Source organism: Pelodiscus sinensis, chromosome 1 (assembly GCF_049634645.1).
Source record: "Pelodiscus sinensis isolate JC-2024 chromosome 1, ASM4963464v1, whole genome shotgun sequence".
NCBI classification, from domain to species: domain Eukaryota; kingdom Metazoa; phylum Chordata; order Testudines; family Trionychidae; genus Pelodiscus; species Pelodiscus sinensis.
This window is the reverse complement of record NC_134711.1, coordinates 188,513,835-188,535,472: the sequence shown is the minus strand read 5'-3', so window position 1 is coordinate 188,535,472 and position 21,638 is coordinate 188,513,835. Positions and strand designations below refer to the sequence as shown.

At 40.3% G+C, this 21,638-nt stretch overlaps 1 protein-coding gene across 4 annotated transcripts in view; it reads right to left on the bottom strand.

Moving 5' to 3' along the window:
- Nucleotides 1–294: 294 nt before the first annotated feature.
- Nucleotides 295–21,638, bottom strand: part of PCP4 (Purkinje cell protein 4) — a 96,772-nt gene continuing 75,428 nt past the window's right edge. For 2 of the 4 annotated variants that reach the window (XM_075912105.1, XM_075912109.1), the window contains one exon: nt 295–4,009. In XM_075912105.1, coding sequence (XP_075768220.1) covers nt 3,882–4,009 — 128 coding nt within the window. In that variant the 3' untranslated portion in view covers nt 295–3,881. Of the gene's footprint in view, nt 4,010–8,411; nt 8,478–19,584; nt 19,772–21,638 lie in introns of those variants that run through there. The other 2 variants (XM_075912101.1, XM_025184824.2) reach the window with 2 other exon arrangements.

Below are 21,638 nucleotides of genomic sequence, written 5' to 3'. Positions count from 1 at the left end.
CAGAAACACCAACATAACCACACATGGGCCCAGACTACATTGTGGGATAATAGGTAGATAACTGAATCAGAAAAAACAATGGTCACAGTACACGTGAGGCACCCAGGGGTGGCAGCTCACCAGGGTTCCAAAGGCAGAAAAAGATGTACCGCTGGCCTAAGAATGGACACCATGTGTAAGTAATCCAGGAAGACAATTAATAATATGAAGAGAACTGTGCAAATCTAGGGGAGTTGCCAGACCCCTCACAACAAGGAAGACACAGATATAGGTGTAGTAAAGAGAAGGAAGTTCCTTTATTGAGGCTGCTGAGCACACTGAAGTTCTCTGGCTGTCTAGCTTACAAACACAGGAAGATAAATAGTATTACCTCACAAAATTGAGCTAAATCCTGACCTGAAGTAAAGAACCATGGAATGACTAGCAGACTGTTTTACAAGCTTTCACCCATTGAAGTATAGGTTAACAATTAAACATTTAAATCATCTTTCCTGTATCCTAACAACATTTAATAAACAGGTATGCACACAACTAGAGTGATAAAAAAATTAAGTCCCTGGGGTTTTTTTTACATGACTTAAGAATGTAAATTTGAACCCTGGCTCTATGGAATCACTGATCATTCATTGATGAGGTTGAGGGTTAACCATTTGTGGGGCCATCTCACAGTAGTCATTAGTATTGCAATCTCTGGAGCTGTTTATGGATAGATGGCATCTTCATCATTTTCCACCTCTTGGTTGTCTGCAGGCTTTATCCATTGAATTCACAGTTATTCTCTTACACATGACAAGAGTCAATATCTACTCAACCCACTGTCTACTAGTTACGTTATCTTTGACCAATTTATAACAGGTACTTTTTGGGGCTAATGTCCTTTTATTCGCTCAGATCATCTGCTGTGGGACAATCTTTCTGTTTACCTGTCAGGACCTGGGTATTTTCAGTAGCAATGTAAACATACTTGAGATATTACTATTCCAAAGGCAAGTGAGTTAGAGACCCCACTTGGTGTTTGAAAGTAAAAATAAGACACAAATGACAAATATAATTATAGCCCCAAGTATAGGGCAAGTTAGTAGCTGAATATAGGCCATGTTCTTCAGAAAAGTATGTCTCTGTCTGCAAACCTCTCTCACAACCCAACAGCAGCCATATTTGCCTACTAATGCTACAGGTTTGTGACAAAGAAGACCTTGTTTAAAACTGTTCTGCCTTGAACATGAGCAAAGAACCAATGAAAATCAAGCACCAGGCATGAGAATATTGCCCACCTTGATGGAAACCTGCAGTGAAAATGTGACATAAAAATACTCGGCTATAAAAGAATTGTCTGCATCAAGGTCTGTAATAATTAATCCAGTCATTCTCTCACTCCTTCTTGATCATTCCACTGCATGGTCAGACTTCATTGTGGGTTGCACTCTGCCCTTGAGATTGAAAAATAGTCCTATTGCTGAAAGGCCTCAGTAATCCATTTTCCAATAGCCCTAGTCACTGTGTTTCAACAATCCAATGGTTTTCGTTCTGCCCTAAGCATGCGATTGAACCATGTGAGTTACAACACTCCAAGGGATGTCAGATAAAGAATAAAAGCCTATTGTTTTACCCATAGCTTTTATCCAATTAAGTAACTATTACAACATTTATGCTATTTCAGATGACATAATGCACAAGGTAAATGCAATTCTTTATTATTTCTTTTATTTTATTAAGACTTGTTGAGCTAAACAAAATGGTTTTAAAACTATACTCCTGGTGCTCTTATTAGATAGTGTGCTGTATGTATTGAAAGATAAATGGGAAGTCTCTGTTCTCTATATGGTCCATATCCTGATATTACTAAGCTCATATTGGCAAGTTATTTGTGATTTTTTTAAAAAAAGAGGTAAGCAACAGAAAGAAAAAGTAGAAACAAACTATGGTTTTGTAGTTAAGGCACTGAGCAAGGACTCAGAAAATCTGAATTTATTCCTGGCTCTGCCACAGGCTCACTGGCTAATCATGGGCGACTCATTTACTTTGTCAACAGAGGTGTTATGAGCCCAAATATATTAATTAAAAACTAAGGTATTTCAGTGACCAAAGTGTGGTGGAGGGGTTGGTCACATAGGCTGTGTCTAGACTGGCAAGTTTTTCCACAAAAGCAGTTGCTTTTGCAGAAAAACTTGCCAGCTGTCTACACTGGCCGCTTGAATTTCCGCAAGAACACTGACTTCCTACGGTCTGAAATCAGTGCTTCTTGCACAAATGCTTTGACGTTCCTGTTCGGGCAAAAGCCCTTTTCCGGAAATGTTTTTGCTCAAGAGGGCCAGTGTAGACAGCTAAAAACTGTTTTGCACAAAAAAGCCCCGATCGCGAAAATGGTGATTGGGGCTTTCTTGCGCAAAACTGCATCTAGATAGGCACGGATGCTTTTCTGCAAAAAGTGCTTTTGCGGAAAAGCGTCCGTGCCAATCTAGACGCTCTTTTCCACAAATGCTTTTAACAGAAAAACTTTTCCTTTAAAAGCATTTGCGGAAAATCATGCCAGTCTAGACGTAGCCATAGAGTCATAGAACACTAGAACTGGAAGGTACCTTGAGAGGTCACTGAGTCCAGTCTGCTGCCCTCATGGCAGGACCAAACACCATCTAGATCAATCCAGATAGATGTCTATCCAACCTGCTCTTAAATATCTCCAGTGATGGAGATTCCACAACCTCCCTAGGCAATTTATTCCAGTGTTTATCTACCTTGACAGTTAGAAAATGTTTCCTAATGTCCAACCTCTTGCTGCAGTTTAAGCCCATTGCTTCTTATCCTATCCTCAGAGGCCAAGGAGAACAGTTTTTCTCCCTCCTCCTTATGACACCCTTTCAGATACCTGAAAACAGCTATCATGTCCCCTATCAGTCTTCTCCTTTCCACACTAAACAAGCCCATTTCTTTCAGGCTTCCTTCATAGGGCTTGTCCTCTAGACCGCTAATCATTCTTGTTGCTCTAACATAAAGTAACTAGAGAAAGAGAAAACTGTAGCTGGAGGCAAAGCATGTGTTGTGGTTTACTTAGCAAACCATGGGACAATATAGAGGGACAGGAAAAATACATGCATTGTTTGGATAGGTAATGAACACTTACAATCAGGAAAGAAAGAGGTTAGAGAGGAAAATATTCCTCTACAAACAAATCTCTGAATGTGTATGTTGTTGGTGGGGGGAGAGGAGAAGGGAAGAGTTATTTCTAGAACTGTAGACATCTGGCAGAAAGCATTGTAATTCTGACCAATAGGATCCAAATGGGGATATGTTGTGTTCTCCGGTATTGATTCCGGGACCCACTGTGGATGGTGATTTCCTCACCTAAACCATTTTATTGCCTGAAATATGAGACAAAAACAAATGCTTCCCCTATCTCCTCAATACCACACTGTCTCTGATTTTTCACTTTCACCTCATTACAGGAAAAATCATTTAATTCTCACATTTGGCTGGCAGCTGGAATTCTCTAAATGAGGTAAGCAGGGCTCAGACTTGTTCTCTCTTCCCTTAGCAAAAAATCTCATAACATACGGTGCTACATTATGTCTCCAAGCTTTAAGCAAAGAGGAAAATAGGCATCTAGGCTGGATTCACTTGAAACACTGTGCTTGCTGGATTAATAAAGAAAAGACAGATGAGAGAAGACACTTTAATTACTTCATCCTAACATTTTATTACATCAGGTAAAATGGTGAGAAATGGGACTGGAGAGAGTCACAAGGATGAGGCCACATCAAGGTCATTGTTGTACACCTGCCAATGAGTTTTTAAATATTCTGTACATGCATCTTAGTTTTATTTATTAATTTCCTGACAGATCACCTCAGGACTACCACTTTAAATAAACTATGAGGTAGTGACTAAGACTGGGATCCTCCCTTTTTCTTCTGGAATTTTCTGAACTGGGACTGTATCGCCACTGCAGCCCGTTCTGTCTCTGGGGCATCCATGTCTATGTCAAAATCCTCTTGAACTTTCTTCTGTCCATCTGTCCCGAGAAAATAAAAAAAACAAATTAATATTAATTTGGGACTCTGATAACCAACTGCAACATGAGATGGCGGCTTTATTCCCCATCCCCCACTCAATTTCTCTCCCATGGTCTGTCGATAAAGCACCAAAGGCTGTTTGAGAGCCAGAAAGTAACTGAGACAGAGTGGTAGACCCCAGTAGCTGAACTCAAATTCTGGTCACGGCAGCTCCAGTTAGTTTCCTAGGAGTAAGCCTGACAATGCTAGCCAGGCCTAACTGACCAATTGCGGAAGGGCTGGAGAGAGCGACAAGGCTTAGTAGCCCAGAAACTAGAAAGGGCACAGGAAGAAATTGCCACTGGAGAGGGAATTCTCAAAGTCGGTTGTAAGGAAGCTTTCCCCCAGCCCTCAGGTAGTGAATGGTGTGCTGTGGTACAATACCATAAAGGTGACAGGGGAGGGAACACCATGCATGACCCATATGTAGGGCTCACAAGAAGAGAGTCTCCAAGCACTCTGTATGTACAAAGAAAGGCCAGGGTGCAGTTCTTGCCCTGTTACTGCAACCATTTACAGTTTATGTGGCTGTCCAACGCCTCCTTCCAAAAGGAAGAGTTTAAGCTCTCTTGCCATGTATGGTCATTGGGCATTGAAGAATGACATCAGAATGGAGCTGAGCATCTCTCTCCCTGATATGACAATATAGTGGCAGGCTATATCTTGGATGACTTACAGAAAGTAGGAGGCCCACAAGCAACTTCCCTTGACTGAAAACTCGTGAAGTCAGTGCTCAAGCAGAAGTAACAAACCCATACACCGTGACCCTCTCCTAATGTAAAGCAAGGGAGACTTTTTTAAATCTATTATTAAAATGGAAAGGAGCCCCTCCTGCCCCGTTTTTCCCTCCCACTGGAGCAGAGTTATTGCAGCCTGAAGATTACTTCCAACCTTTTCACTTAACCCTCCACCACACATTTTTTCATCCTTTGAAATATGTACTTTCCAACGACCTAGCTCTGCTCCCCTTCTGTCTTTGTGTATGTTACTGTCCTGTTTTGCTCTCCCAACTCTATCGGTTTTGCCTTCTCTTCAGCTTTGATCCCTGGTTCTTTGCCCAGCCTTCCTTCTGACTGATTTCAACTTCCATGTTAATAACCTTGACTCTTGTTGCATTCACTTTCACATTTGTTCATTTCAACATTCATCTTGCAGCCCTGGGAAAACTCACACTCTTTGTAACTTTCTGTGGCAAGCACATAGACAAAGTGAGTCATGCTTTAGCTTAATCTCTTTCCTTTCACTGTAGTCTTGTTTGTTACAATTACTTATAATTAGAGTGGTGCTATTGTTATAGTAGAGCTCTAATTATGCTAAAGTCCTATTCATTTGGTTTCTGAACCAAGAAGGTAAAAGAAAAAAGTTTTGTTTTCAAGGTTATTCTACTCTTTTTAAAAGCATTTTTAATAAAACTGAAATAAAATCTGAAATGAAAAGTCATTTTCAGTTGAAAAGTGAAAATGTGTCCATTGGAAAATTCCGAAAGGGCACATTTTGGCTTCTTTGGAATATTTGTTTGAGGGGTTTCAAACTTTTACTCTGTTTTTAATGCTGTAAATCATTAAAAACAGATTAAAAGTTTCAAACCCCTCAAACAAATATTTCAAAGAAGCCAAAACGTGTCCTTTTGAAAGTAATAGCAAAATGCTTTTAAGTACATTAGAAGCAGGAAATCTGCTAAAAAACCAGTGGGGCACCTGGACGATAGAGATACAAAAGGCGCAATCAAGGACAATAAAGCCATTACAGAAAGACTAAATGATTTCTTTGCTTCAGTCTTCACAGCTGAGAATGTTAGGGAGATTCCCAAACCTGACCCGTCCTTTGTGGGTGATGAATCTGAAGAAGTGTCCTGGATTGAAGTATCATTAGAGGAGGTTTTGGAACAAATTGAAAAACTGAACAGTAACAAATCACCGGGACCGGATGTCATTCACCCAAGGGTCCTGAAAGAACTCAAATGTGAAATTGTGGAACTATTAACTGTGGTTGTTACCTATCCTTTACATCAGCTTCTGTACCCAAGGACTGGAAGACCCTGGCAATTACAGACCAGTAAGTTCAACATCAGTACTGGGCAAATTAGTTGAAACAATAGTAAAGAATAAAATTGTCAGACACGTAGAAGAATATAATTTGTTGGGTAAAAGTCAACATGGGTTCTGTAAAAGGAAATCATGTCTTACTAAACTACTAGAGTTCTTTGAAGTGGTTAACAAACGTGGACAAGGGGGATCCAGTAGATATAATGTTCTTAGATTTCCAGAAAGCCTTTGACAAGGTCCCTCACCAAAGGGTCTTGTGTTAATTAGGTTGTCCTGGGATAAGAGGGAAGATCCTTTCATGGATTGAAAACTGGTTAAAAGACAGGGAAAAAAGGGTAGGAATAAATGGTAAATTTTCAGAATGGAGAGGGGTAACTAGTGGTGTTCCCCAAGCGTCAGTCCTAGGACCAATCCTATTCAACTTATTCATAAATGATCTATAGAAAGGGGTAAGCAATGAGGTAGCAAAGTTTGCGGATGATACTAAACTGTTCAAGGTAGTCAAGACCAAAGCAGACTGTGAAAACTTCAAAAAGATCTCACCAAACTGAGTGATTGGGCAACAAAATGACAAATGAAATTTAATGTGGATAAGTGTAAAATAATGCACATTGGAAAAAATAACCCCAAATATACATACAATATGATGGGGGCTAATTTAGCTACAACTAATCAGGAAAGAGATCTTGGAGTTATTGTGGATAGTTTTCTGAAAATGTCCATGCAGTGTGCAGCGGCAGTCAAAAAAGCAAATAAGATGCTAGGAATTATTAAAAAAGGGATAGAAAATAAGACAAAGAATATCTTACTGCCCCTGTATAAAACTATAGTACGCCCACATCTTGAATACCGCATACAGATGTGGTCTCCTCACCTCAAAAAAGATATTTTGGCATTAGAAAAGATTCAGAAACGAGCAACTAAAATGATTAGGGGTTTGGAACGGGTCCCATATGAGGAGAGGCTAAAGAGACTGGGACTTTCAGTTTAGAAAAGAGGAGACTGAGGGGAAATATTATAGAGGTATATAAAATCATGAGTGGTGTGGAAAGGGTAAATAAAGAAAAGTTATTTATTAGTTCCCATAATAGAAGAACTAGAGGACACCAAATGAAACTAATGGGTAGCAGGTTTAAAACTAATAAAAGAAAGTTCTTCACACAGTGCACAGTCAACCTGTGGAACTCTTTGCCAGAGGAGGCTGTGAAGGCTAGAACTATAACAGAGTTTTAAAAAGAGCTAGATAAATTCATGGAGGTTAGGTCCATACAAGGCTATTAGCCAGGGGGTAAAGAATGGTTGCCCGGCCTCTTTTTGTCAAAGGCTGGAGAAAGATGGCAGGAGACAATTTTCTTGATCATTGTCTTTCGTCCACCTCATCTGGGGCACCTGGTACTGGCCACTGTCGGCAGACAGGATACTGGGCTAGATGGACCTTTAGTCTGACCCAGTATGGCCATTCTTATGTTCTTATGTTCTTACGGGTTTGGAAGTTAGGCCTGAAATTTGTAGTGATTTAACATGAATGTGCAAAGAGTTTCAACTTGCATTTTTGGGGGGTGGAATGATTAAAAAAATGTTTCGTCCAAAATCTTTCACCATGTTCTACTTATAAAATATTATAGCCAAATATTGCACCCACTCCCACAATGAACTGCATGCCAGGGGACCTCTCTACCTGCATGGAGCTCCTATAGCTTTCGTGGGACTCTGTGCAGTTCCAGGGTACCTCTCGTTTAGAACAACTTGCCTTTTCTTGTCTCCAATTGTAATCTACTGTATATTCAGGGCAGAGACCATTTCTGGTGTTTCTGTCGCTTAACGTTTTCTCATAAATCTTGCAATATTTGATGCGTTTCCTAAAGCCCTAGAAACTGGACTCATGGGACTACACCAGAAACTACACTTCGACATGCATCTAACGAAGTGGGTCTTTGCCCACAAAAGCTTATGTTCCAACACTTCAGTTAGTCTATAAGGTGCCACAGGACTCCTCGCCGCAGAAACTCAGCTGTAACTGAAAAAAAAAATAAGGACATACTACCCCTCACAGTAGCAGACATAAGCTTAAAATATGAATCCTAAAGGTTCAAAAGTCAAAAAGCAAATAAAAAGAATGCCAAATAGATTATTCTTGAAATCTTATGATTATATTAAAAAATCTCATTGTTTTAGAGGCACCTAATTCATGATTTTGGAATACTTGGGAGTGGAAATACTGCATGTCTTGTCAACTATTTACTCAAGTTCTTACCACAATTTAGACACTATGGGTGTTTCTAGACTACAGAGTTTTGTCGACAAAAGTCCACTATACCTGTGTCTACACTACCACTGAGTTCTGTCGACATAACGTCGACAGAACTCAGCAGTTTTGTCGACGCTGGTAAACCTCATTTTACGAGGCATAACGCCTTCTGTCGACAGAGTTCTGTCGACAGAAGGTGTTAGTGTATGTAGGGTTGTGTCTAGACTACAGGGTTTTGTCGACAAAGAACTGAATGTCTTTGTCGACAGAACTGAATGTAGTCTAGACGCTCTTTGTTGACAGAAGCTTTGTCGACAGTATCTGTCGACAAAACTTCTGTCGACAAAAGCCTGTAGTCTAGACGTACCCTATGGCTCCAACTCAGACATTTTTACACTGCGTGGAACCTTAGTCTCAAACAATTGCATTGCTCTCAGTGGAACTACTTAGTGTAAAGTAGTCTTCTTCATGAGCAAGGGTGATGCTAAGGTTGTCTATTAATAATTATTATTAATAATAAACAAATATGTTGACATTGCTATGTTTTTCTTTGTTAATAAGAAAATTATAACATTTATACAACTAATTCTCAAATAAATTATTTAATTTAAATTTCAGGAGCTTTGTATCTACTTTTTTCTTCTTACCCTATCTATTATGGGTTCTGTACCCCACACAGGTGAACAAGGAGTTAACAAGAGTCAGAACTCAGTTAGTCCAGTTAGCTGCATCTGGAGAGTGTGTAAGGCTTCATTTGTTATTAGACCAAGCTGAGGAGATCATGAGACTTCTTCATAAAAGAAGGCAGTGAAAGCTACAGAGAAAATCCAAGAGAGAGACATAGAAATCCAGGAAAGAGGAGGTAGGAAGTTCCCTGCCTCTGGGGAAAGTGTGGGAAAGGCAGATTAGAAAAGCCCACAGGGATGGAATTAATCTTTGACATGGCCAGGAAAAGGAGCAAGGCATAGATCAGCAAGGCATAGATCAGGGGGTTAGTGTTCTGTCAGGGAAGAAGGAGTTAAGCCTCAATTGGTGCACATCAGTCTAGTTCCATTGAAGTCAGTTGCATTACACTGATTTGCACTTGCTGAAAATCTTGCCACACCCTTTCTATTTTTTGGAATAATTTTTGTTCCTGTTGAAATCAGAAGTGTAATTCCTCTCGCTATAGTATTGAATATCAAAATACGTAAATGATCTGATGATATGGAAACAAGCCTCATTTAGACACTTAGATTTAGAACTTAACAATATTCCAAAAAGGATTAGACATGCAGGGGATTGGACTTGCTGGCCTCTCGTGGTTCCTTCTTGTTCTATTTTTCTATGATTCTATGTATGTGGGATCTGAGAATGTTCATAGTTATATTAGACAGAAGATATGTATCAATATTGTGATGGGGTATATAAAACCCCACACTGGCAGTGACAAAATAACAAGGAGTTCAGTTAATCAATTCTTTGCACATTGAAAGGAGATCTCTAATTATGGATTAAATTTTGCTGGAGGAGAAGCTGGTCACGTGATTCCAATAAAAGAAGGACTACAGAGGAGAGACTGAGAATCTTTTCTGTTTGGTGGTAAAGAAACATTAGAGGGGCCTGTAGCTAGGTGCTTGTACCCTGAGACTATTCCTGAAGGGAGAGGACAGTTGAGAAGAAGACTGCTGAAGCAGTCCTGAGAAAAGAGAGACTCTTGGGATGGATGCCTGGAAGGTCACTGGCTTTGTGGGAGCCAGGCCTTCATGGAGAAAGCCCAGGGAAGCAGCGCTCTTTAACAGAGTGACAGAGGGGCAGAGATGAAGAGTTTGTGGAGAATAGCTTCTAGAAAGAATGAAAGAGTCTTTGAAGTTCCTTTGAATTGGGGCTTTGTTACCTGGGATGTGTGGGAATCTTCATGTGGCCTGGCTAGAGGGCCAACTCACTGCACAAACTATTGATGTCCAGTGGAGGGTGAGGAGCCGAGAGGTTGCAATGCCAGGTTTCATCATGGGGAGAGGGGCCTCTGGCAAAATTAGTCTATGCTACCATATGTGTTTTGTGTTAAAAGGATTAAAACCCTTCATGATTCCTAGCTTTAACCAATCATTAGCTGAAGAAGGTTAAGACATTTCTCCAGTAGGCAGGTTATTCCATAATTATCCATTGTGGGGTTTCTAGAAGCTCCTTCTGAAATATCAGTTGATCACTGTCAGTCACTGGACTCATCTGATATGTCAGATGGACACATGTAGCCTTGTTTTCACCAGGGGAAAAATGTATATTCTTAATTTGAGTTAGCTAACTAAGTTGTACTAACTCAAGGTATAATCTTTAACATGATTGCCAACCTTTTGTGTAAACTACAAACTGCCCTGTTTTTAGTAGCATTTTACTGCAAATTGGCTAACTTGAGATATGATCACACCTTCTTTTCCTGGTGAAGACACTTCTGAAGGCTTTTCCATGGCTGTCAGCAACATTAGACTCTCCATAGAACATTATGTCCAAACTAAAATGCAACATAATATTTACAAACCACAAACTCCTAACATGTACAAATAATATTGATAGCCAAACAACAGGATTCCACTACTTTATGCAAAGATTATCCCTCATCTCCACTTTTTTATTTTATATGGGCAAGTTAAGCTGAGTCTTCCAGTTACAACACACTTCAAAATGACTTTACATAGTAAAATATCTGCCATATGCAATACTATGGTCATGTCTACATTATGTAGAAGATCAACACTGCTGCAGTCGATCTTCTGAGTTAGATTTAGCGGGTCTAGAAAAGACCCACTAAATTGAGCTCAGAGGGTGCCCCCATCAACACCAGTACTCCTACTCCTCACAAGGAGTAATGGAAACTGTTGGGAATTTTTGCTCCCATCAACTGCCAGCTGTGTGAATGCTGATTTAAGAAACATCAACTCCAGCTATGCAACTAACATAGCTGGAGTTGTGTATCTTAAGTTGACCTTCCACTCTGGGGGTATGTCTACACTACCCCGCTAGTTCGAACTAGTGGGGTAATGTAGGCATACTGCACTTGCAAATGAAGCCCGGGATTTGATTTTCCCGGGCTTCATTAGCATAAGCGGGGAGCCGCCATTTTTAAATCCCCGCTGGTTCGAACCCCGTGTAGCGCGGCTACACGGGGCTCGAACTAGGTAGTTCGGACTAGGTTCCTATTCGTGGAACGAGGTGTACCGGTAGTTCGGAATAGGAACCTAGTCCGAACTACCTAGTTCGAGCCCCGTGTAACCGCGCTACACGGGGTTCGAACCAGCGGGGATTTAAAAATGGCGGCTCCCCGCTTATGCAAATGAAGCCCGGGAAATTCAAATCCCGGGCTTCATTTGCAAGTGCGGTATGCCTACATTACCCTCCTAGTTCGAACTAGGAGGGTAGTGTAGACATACCCTAGAAGACTAAGCCTATATGATCTGTATGGGCCAGTTTAGACAGCAGCTTCATCAGTAGGTAATACTATAGCCTTATCTTAGCATTAAACTGTTGTCTTGTATTGAAATGTTGTTCTGCTCTGGGGTGGTTAGCAAATTCAGTCCTCCTGCCTGTGTGTGTTGAATTTGTACTGGTACTTGCAACATCCAATACATCCCTAATTCTATAAGGTATTACAGATCTATCTATTTCACTTCCAGAAAAAGGAATTTTGTCAGACTCTTCCTGTGAAGAGACAAACAATCTTTGTACACACTGAAGCTTCTCAGCTAACTCTTGAGAAATGTAGTGCAAGTGTAATTATGTGCAAATGCCTTTGGCTAACTTTGTGCTTTCCTTCTCAAGTCTGTACTAAAATTAATAATGATGATACAGAAAAATAGAAAATATCATTCGATTTTCCTCAAGAGTCATGTGTACAAAACAGCCCTATGAGGCATTAGAGCAGGCATAAGAGCAAGGAGGATATAGGGAAATATGCTTTCAAACAATGTTAGAAAATTAGAGTTAAAATAGTTAAAGTTCCCTCTTTGCTCTCAGAATAGCTTCAGATTGCCATAAATGAAGCAAAGATTGTTTTTCATTTCCTCGAACAACATTCGTATGAAACTGTGCTGGAGCATGGGCTGAAAAATATTAAGTAGTAATGACACTTCAGATCTTAAATACCATGCTCTCTCCTCATCCCAGTAAGGATCAAGAGACGTTACAGAAACATGTGTAGAATATACCTAAATGCATACATTTTTTTCAAATACTGAATTGCAGTACTTAACAACTGATGCATCTCTAGTGATGAATGTCATCCCCCCCCCACACACACACACACAGAACACGCACGCATGTGAGCACTTTACCTCAGGTAGGATCAGTACCTCCTTAAGCAGCCTAGTGCTCAGAGGACTACACAGGTTGCAACATCTGAAACCCCAATCTGATAAAACCAGCCAAGACAGGCCTTGGTTAAAACAGGCCAAAACTGAATTGGGGAGTTTCTTATTTCTGGTCCCATGGATGTTACATCCATGTGGTAAAGTGATGACACATCATCTTGTGTGATAGGGCAAGAGAATACCTGACCAAATTCCACAGCAGTTCCCATGAAGGCTCATCCTGTGCCAGAGAGTCTGGATATGCGCACGGAGTGTAGAGCAACAGACAAATCATGGTCCTCCCAAAAACCGCTGCCAGGAGAGCTGGGAGAACTGACAAAATCATTCTGATTTCCCTGGATTCAGAGTAGGAGGGAAGCCAGAGAGTTTCCATCTGTCTCTGGAATAGAGGCAGAGCTGGAGGTGTCAGACTGCTTCTTTCCTTTTCTGTCCCCCTGGATGGGAGTGGAATACAGCAGAAGGACAGATCTTGTAGCTGAAGAAAGGCAGCAGATGGGATCTCAGCTTAGATAGTTCTTCTCCCATCAGATGCTGGTGCTGAACCACCCACTGGCAGGAAGGGTTAGAGCTCTATAAACTCCCCAGCAAGGGACAGCACCACCTGTTCCTCTGGTACAGAACTGCAGATACACTGACCTGATATGGCCTCCTTTTATCAGGTAGTGAATAGGCAGGAAGGAAACTTCAGGGATCTAAGCTCTTCTACACCCAGGGAGAACATTGTTTTGGTGTTAGCAGAGGTGTCAAGCTCTACTCCAACATAGGCCTCCTTTCCTTAACCCTTGCTCAGCAAACTCACTTGCTAGTAAGATGTTAAAAGATTCCACTAAGCTCACTGACTCAGCAATTCTACCTTGCTGCTCTAGTTGATGTTAGACTCATCTGAATTTGACTACTGTCAAACCACATGCTTCTATGATCTCACTAGATCAGCATATCTAGTATGTTGGGGTAATTTCAAGGCTCTAGTTTCTGAGCAGGCTCTTCATCCATCGTATTTCTAGCTTGGTGGGTTGATGCCAAGGCTCATGCCTCTATCAAGTCACTGGCGTGGTGGTTTTAGTGAGTCAAGGAAAATATCTGTGATACTACTAATTACCACCAGTCTTGCTTGTTTGCCTGGTCAGAGACCAGGTTTTTGTATGGGCACTTCCTTAGCACCTCCATCTTATTGGGCTGGCTTTATCTTCAACCATTCTATGGGTGAGCTCTGTTAGCTTCCTGGGTTGATATATAGGCACCTAGATACCTACTCAACACTGCTGGCTGGTCTGACGTCAAGTCATAAAGTTCTGTGAACGCTATCGCTCAACTAGAGTTTGCTTGGTTTAAAGAGACAGCCCTCTGTGAGATTCCAGGCTGAACTACAATTTGTTAGACATATGTGAAAGATCAGAGTTTCATTCTGGATCAGCTCTTGCCTAGCTTGCTGGTATAATGCCAAGGCAAAGGTTTTTGTGAAGTTACTGTCTGTGTGGGAGGACCATGACCCTATCTACTCTTTATTAACATCAAGGACAAAGCAGGGGCTGTGCCTTCATGTCCCTGAGCATGGTGTCTGCTGTTGTGATAGGCCAGTACATAGATTTGGGGGGGTGGGATGGGGTGAGGAATGAAGCTCCCTCCCGTTACCCCTGTACAATGGCATATCCAAATCTAATTCTAAAAATGTGAATCATCACAAGAAATGTTAAATCAATTTATAGGAAGGACATTGCTACAAACTAGCTCAGGAGTTACTGAAGAGCTTTCCTATCTATGTATTTACAATTCCAGGGAGTCATCTATACACTGATATAATGTTGTTGTAAGCATTCTACATGGTGATATGGAGTTTTTTGTGCATTGCAATACATGGGTTCTGTTTTTCTTGCTTTGTGGTATTAATAACTTACATATTCAAGTGTCATTTCCAAATCTCAAAGGTAACCCATTCTGTTAGAGAGTGCGAAATTGGGTTTGGTTTGGTTTTTATTTCTTTTGCAGTGGTTGGTTATTTGGAAGGAAGCAGATACCTGGATAGAATAACTTCAACCCAATAATCACCACCTAAAGGTGAACAGCAAACCCGAGAAACTGCATCTGTAGAATAACTGCACACACAGTGTGAAGAGAAATAAAGGTTGTGATTAGTGATCAGGGTAAATCTACAGCTACTTATCTGACCAGCAGCAAGCAACTCCTTACTATCCCTAGACAAAAAGGGGGAAAGGAATTAATATTTTTCTACTAAAACTAAATTATCAGTTGGTAGAAAGATGACTTTATTACTCAGCCAGAATCCTTTTTTTTCCCCTTGGAATGACCTTTACTTTGGTAATGCAGTATTTTTATCTCAAATATGAAAAATTAGTTTTGATGTAGGGAAAAGATGGTGGTTCTTTCTGTGAGTTTAAATTTTTTTTAGCATGAGGCCTTTGAAGTGTCTGATTAATCTTTTTTCCAGTAGTAACATTGTTTGAGAGCAGCAATATTGTTTCTGACACAAGATAAATGCAATATCTGAAAACTACATATAATCAGATCAAATATAATGAGGCAGAAAAGAACAGTCATAAAGGTAAGTTTACAGAATTCTATTTTAACCTAATGTACAACCTGCTAAAGAGGATTTTCTTCAACACTTAACATAGGGACAAATATAGTTTGCACTGAAACAATATTTAAAATTATTTCTTACTTCAGAAACAATTATATTTATGCACCAATTATAGACTTTTTAAATCTTAAAAATATGAGATTATGCTAACTGGCATCTTGCAGTGATTGTGGGCGTAAAGTTATGTGCTTAATTAAAATACCAATAAGAGGGATTTTGCTTCAAGCAATGATGACAACATAGAACATGCATGGCTATCTCAAGCTTCTAATTTCATCAGATCTTATTAGCTAAGACTGTCAGGACTGATTGATCAGTCTGCAAGTGGCAAGCACATAGGAAAAACTCAGGGAGTCACAGGAAGTGATGTCAATGGTCACCTAACTGCACTCCCTCTTCCTTCTGAATCACAAGAACCAATTCCTGAACAATAGGTTGAAAGTTTATACTTATGATGCGTTGAAAAACCAAAGTCCTCTTATCCACTTTTAGTCAGCTCATGGTCCTGTAAGACTCTATGCAGGAATATGAGTGTTAGCTCAGTGTATTGGACAAGTTTGAATTAGGAATTCCCCTGCTGCCTTATTAAATTCCCTGTACTATTTCCAGTGGATAGGGTATTCTTCTCATTTCCTGCCTAAGCTGTTGTACAGTATTGCTGTGTAACAGTGTAACTAAAAATCTAAACTGGTCTACCACAAAACAGGCTGCATTTCTGTAACATGTGAAGTGAACCTCCCTCTCGCCCTACTTTGATCCATTGTAAACTGAATTAAAATTACAAACTGTATGCATGGTCTGTAGAGAATTATGCAGACTGGGCTTAGCAGCAGTCTGTCTGTAGAAAGCCAGTTTAGAGTGTTTCATTAGCACTGAGTGAGGATGATTGCAGATTAAGTTGGACAAGAGCACTGCTCTGTATAAGTCACTGACTGTCTTCCAGCCTACCACCTCATGTTCCAGTTTTCCTGGTGTCCCATCAAGAAGTGCCTCCAAGGAACATGGGCCCCCTGGCCTCAGTTCCATTGATCTTGATATAGCTTCCCTAATTTTACAGACATTAAAAACAACTAATAGTCTAGCAGCACCATAAAGATTAACAAAACATATAGATGGTACCATGTTTTGCTAGTCTTTAAGGTGCTGTTGGACTATTCATTGTTTTTCAAGTTTTTCCAGTTACAGACTAACTCGGCTACCCCTCTGAAGCATTAAAAACAAAGCATTAACACTCTTGGGATCCATAGCAGAGTCTATATTACTCAGACTGGGCAATGCTAGAATCTTTTCACACAATATGCCAATGTCTTATAATGGGCTCAAAGAGGAATCACTTCATTTGTAATTCAAATATTTATGATCGCTTCAGTCTGTAAATTGAAGTGACCATCAACATCCACTGGATCAGGCATGTCTCTGACTGCTTTGATCTTGTTAGGATCTGCTTTAAGTCCCTCCGCTGTGAGCAAATATCCGATGTATTCACTTTTGATGTTTGTGTCATCTTTTTTTTTCTGGATTGAGTTTTATACTCTTGTCCCCGTATCACTGTAGAAAAGTTAACAGTCTTCTGCCATGGTCTCGCTCAGTTTCTGTGTCATTGCTGCCTTTCCCTACAATGAGGATAACATCTGCTATTTGAACAAGTGGAACTTCATGAACACTTGTGCTCTGCTCTGTACATGTGCCTGTGTGGCTTCCAGCCTAACTCCCTGTGTTCCTTCCTGGCATCTTGTCAATAGCAGTCCCTCCAGGAAACATGGTAGAGCAGGGGTGGGCAAAGGGGCCTCCACAGGCCAAATCTGTCTTTCTGTTCCCCCACCCCGCACCCCTGGCAGGGTGGGACAGGGGGCAAGAGACTTCATGCATTCTCATCCCCAGGCCCTCATTGGCCTGGGGGCTGGGAGAGTGCTCGAGGTCTCCTCCTGCTTCAGCACCTACAGGGAACCACTGGCTGTTTTTAAACAGCTGTCAATTCTCTCTAGGCAAGAAGGGGAGGAAGACTTCACACACTCTCCCACCCCCAGTCAGGGTCTGTGGCGGGGGAATATGTGAAGTCTCATGGCCCAACCTCTTCCACTCGAAGCTCCACCCCTTCCGGGGAGGCCCAGAGCCACTTCAGAAATTTGTGAAGTGGCTCCCTTTTAAAAATTATTGCCTACCCCTGTGGTAGAGAAAGTATGACGGGTTGAGCAGTTCCTCAGTCTTAGGGAATAGCCTGTTGATTTCTCTCCGTTTTGGGATTCTCGTCCTCTATTGTTGTAAATTCTAAAAAATAAAGTAGGGTTATGCCACAACATTCTAGCAAGAGTGTGGTATGTTAGCTACCTTCACTGTGTGTCTGTTGTAAAACAGAATGTATTCTTCAACTGATAAATATATTATTTCTATTGTGGTAGTGCCTACAAGCACTAATTATGAACTGAGACCCCAATGTGTTAGGTGCAGTGCAAACACAGAGAAAGTCTATGCCACAAAGAGCCTACAATCTTTATAATGTGTACTAATATTTTCAGAATGTTAAGTGTAAAAGTAAGATCATAAGCCTTACTCAAAAGTAGAATACTGAGTACTTTGGAAGACTGTGCCATCCTGGACATATAACAAATTTAATTAAAATGACTTCACATGAATTATTAATTGTAATGGCCAATGATACTGAAGACTTTGATGAACAGCAATACAAAGGAAGTATTCATCCTCAACTCTGATACAGCCTCCTTTGTGTTATGACTTCCACATTTCTCCAACAATGTCTCTTTTGCGTATGACATTTACAAGATAGTGTACTGAATAAACTCCAAGAAACAGAAGTGAGTATGAAGCACCATACAAAAGCAGCAAAAAAGGTGACAAGTACTGCAAAAGTAAGAAGACACAAGGAAGAGGACACAGGTTTCAGCAGAAAACTTGCCAATCATGAAAATGAGAGGACTCAGAAAACTCCAACATGGAGTCAAAAGGGGCTTTTTTAAATACCCAAATTTCAGGTAAGAGACGAGCAAAATGTTGTTCTTCTTCATCTTTAAAGAGCCAGATGGGGGCTATCTGGGGAAACCCTTGTATAAAAGAATAATTCTATTAGTAGCTAATAAGTCACTTAAACTTTTCCTAATAATTTAAATAACTCTGATTTACTGGAGTTTGTATTGGTCACAGTGGTATATTTTTCTGTTACTAACGGCTCCCAAATAAGAAAATATGCATGGGGTATTTATTTTATTGGGGTAGATTAAGAACAAAAGTGTGCAGAGGGGCGATATCAGACCTCACAAGTTAACCTTGTTGATGTTTAACACTAAACAGTAAAAGTTTGGTGTCAAAGAACTCAGACACTTCAGTGTGTTGGTGATGCCACACAGATGTCATGAAACAGCATCCAGCTCCAAGGAACCAGAGCTTCAGGAACTATTTTTCTGGAGAGAAACTAACAGACAAATGGTGGCCATTTCCCCCTGAAGGCCACCATGTCCTGCCAACTGAACCCAGGAAACATAGACTCAACTGGATTGGCAGTGATGGTGATGACAATGACAACGAGTAGTGAAATTCAGTATTGTTGTTCCTTAAGCTCCCATTTTGCCCAAAGAATGCTGAATCAGTCCCAAGATGATTTAGTTCAGCCAGAACAAAAACTGTGGGATACAAATTATAGATTTATTTGAAATGAACAAGTGGCACTCCCTGAATGAGCATATACATTGATCCCTTTTAAAATGTTTATTTAAATCTTCTACGGTAGGAATGACATTCATGAAATGAAGGATAGAAGGTAGAAATGGGTATCCTCTAGAGTCTTCTTCCTTATAGCAACACAACTTCTGCGGGCATCTTGGGAAAGTTCTAGATAATTTCTAATGTTTTTCCTTTGTCTTGCCCATTATTTAAACAGATGAATCAGCTTTATCATGGCCCAATGTGATCATACTGCCATTGAATACTGAAGACTATTTTGCACATTTACATTATTATACCTAGCTTTCTAGGGAACAGACAAGCACCAAAGAGGACTGCATGACACCAATGAAAACTAAGAAAGTGGCACAAGGGGGCACTGTGTCAATATAGTACTAAACTAAAAGAAAGTGAGAAGGGTGCACACAGCCAGAGAGTACTGTAAGAGGATTCCATAGAAGTTAATTAAAAACAAAACTATGTGCAGAGGAAAGGTTTATTCTGTTTAATCTAAATATCCTTCAAGTTAAAATTATGTATTGCGTTAACAGCTCAAATCCCCTAACTAACCCAGAAAGGGACAGATTTAAAATAGACAGGGGTTGTCTGTGTTTTCTCACATTACCTTCAAACTCACTGGTTGGGATGAAAGGATTGCTTAGCTTGAAAGAAATGGTATTGATTAGGGTGATTTTTTCTGAAATTCTTTCACATTTCTCAGTCAGTTGGCATGCCTTTCTGCCTTTTTTTTTCCTGCGTTGAGCAGTCAAATACATCAGCTTCTTTTATTCTCCTTTCAATTTAGATCAAGGATACGAAATGTTAAAACCTGCTGATAGGATATTGGTTGAGTATTTTCAGGAACAAACATTAACTTCAACATTTTCAGCATAACTTGGCAATGTTTCTCGTGCTTCTGTAATAGGAGATTAAACTTAACAGCACAGTAAAATAAAATGCTTCATGTGAACAAGGACCCAAGTGACAGTTGCTGTGGAAACAATCATGGAAGGGACTGGCCTGTGGTGAGCACAAAATCTGCTTTACTAGTCTGCTAATATTGGGACAAATGATGCTTCTCTTGTGCTCATGCACTGAAAGGGGAAAAGGACTCTTCTAGACTACGTGGAACAGTCAAAAAAGGATATGCAAATGCTGCAGCAGCATAAACCTCATTTTTTGAGGAACTTTCTTCTGTTTAGCACACACTTGTAAAAGGTAGCCATGATCACCTTGCAGTTCTGAGGACAGCAAGAGAGAGGTGACAGACTAGGTGTGTCTAGTGGGACCATAGCACAGCTGATTTGTTCATAAGAACAGAGATGCTAGGCTGGGGGACTCTGACTAACACCTTTTTAAGGTACAACAAAGGTTATGTTTCACCATGGGCCTGATTGAATGTCTACTGGATCAAAAGTCTCCTGCAGTCTTTCGAGTGCCTCCAATCACTGCTGCCCAAGTAGGGAATCTCCTCCCCTTCCTCCTCACTGGAACTCATCCACCCTCCTCAGCTGTGCATGGGTCCCTAGTGAATTATACACTGAACATTGGCTGGTATTTGTTATACAGGAATTACATCATGAATACATTATACAAATATTTATTTTAGTTTTTAGAAGCTCAGAATAGGCATCATTGATTTAGTGTTAACTATTGGTAAACTTGCACAAATGTCATGTGGCACTTTTTTAACAATAGAAATTCACATGACAGAAAGACTTATTATGAGAGAAAGAATGTCGAAAGTGTCAGTCTTCCATATAAAATACTAACACTAGGAATTCTTAAGAAGATTAAATTGTATTTCTTCCCAGCCTGAGCTCTAATTTGTTCATTTCTGACTGGGATCTTGCGGGATATACTGTACTAAGAATCCACTGGGGCAAAAGGTAAAATTTCCTCCCATAGAATTAGCAGAGAACATCTATAGGCACACAGGACAATTTATTGTTAATGGAAAAACAATGACAATTGATTCTCTAGAAGATTAGAACATGAATCAAAAAAGGGCAGGGTGTCCTTCTCGGTGCTTGTTCGTTACGCATAGAGAGTTACTACATTGCTGGCAGGCTCCTGGAATTCTAACAAGTCAATAGTAGAGCTCTGTGGGATTTCTCTTTCCTGTCTTTTGTGTCTATATTGAGTCAGGGTTGATGGTATAATAATGCAATTTTCCAAGCCTTTTTTTAAGCAAGAGAGAATAATGAATAAGGTCAGGCATCAAAGGCAGTAGACAGCACTTTGTTCAACCATTTCTTTTTTCTATCTAATGAAAAATAGAATTTTAACTTTTATTGTACATAGGGGTCAATTGAACCTGCACCATCTTTTGAACTTAATGTTTTTGAGAATAAAAAATAGTGCCTTTCAGGGACTTGGGGAAGGACTGTGACTATTCAAAACACAATGCCTGCTTGTGTTACCCTTTGGGTGCAGAGATACCATACTTCCCTAGTGTAATGTCTACCTTCAGGACACAGTCTATCCATAGACTGTATAAGACAAATAAAGTTCAGTAACAGAACATTAAGGGCCATACTATGATCTCCTGCTTCATGGAGTATGTCTCTGATTATTCTACCTGTAGCCCTTATGCCTTTCCCCGGCACCAGAAAAGAGAATGTGCACTGATATCAGTCACAAAGGGGGAAGGACTATGTTAAGCTCTGCTGAAATTTT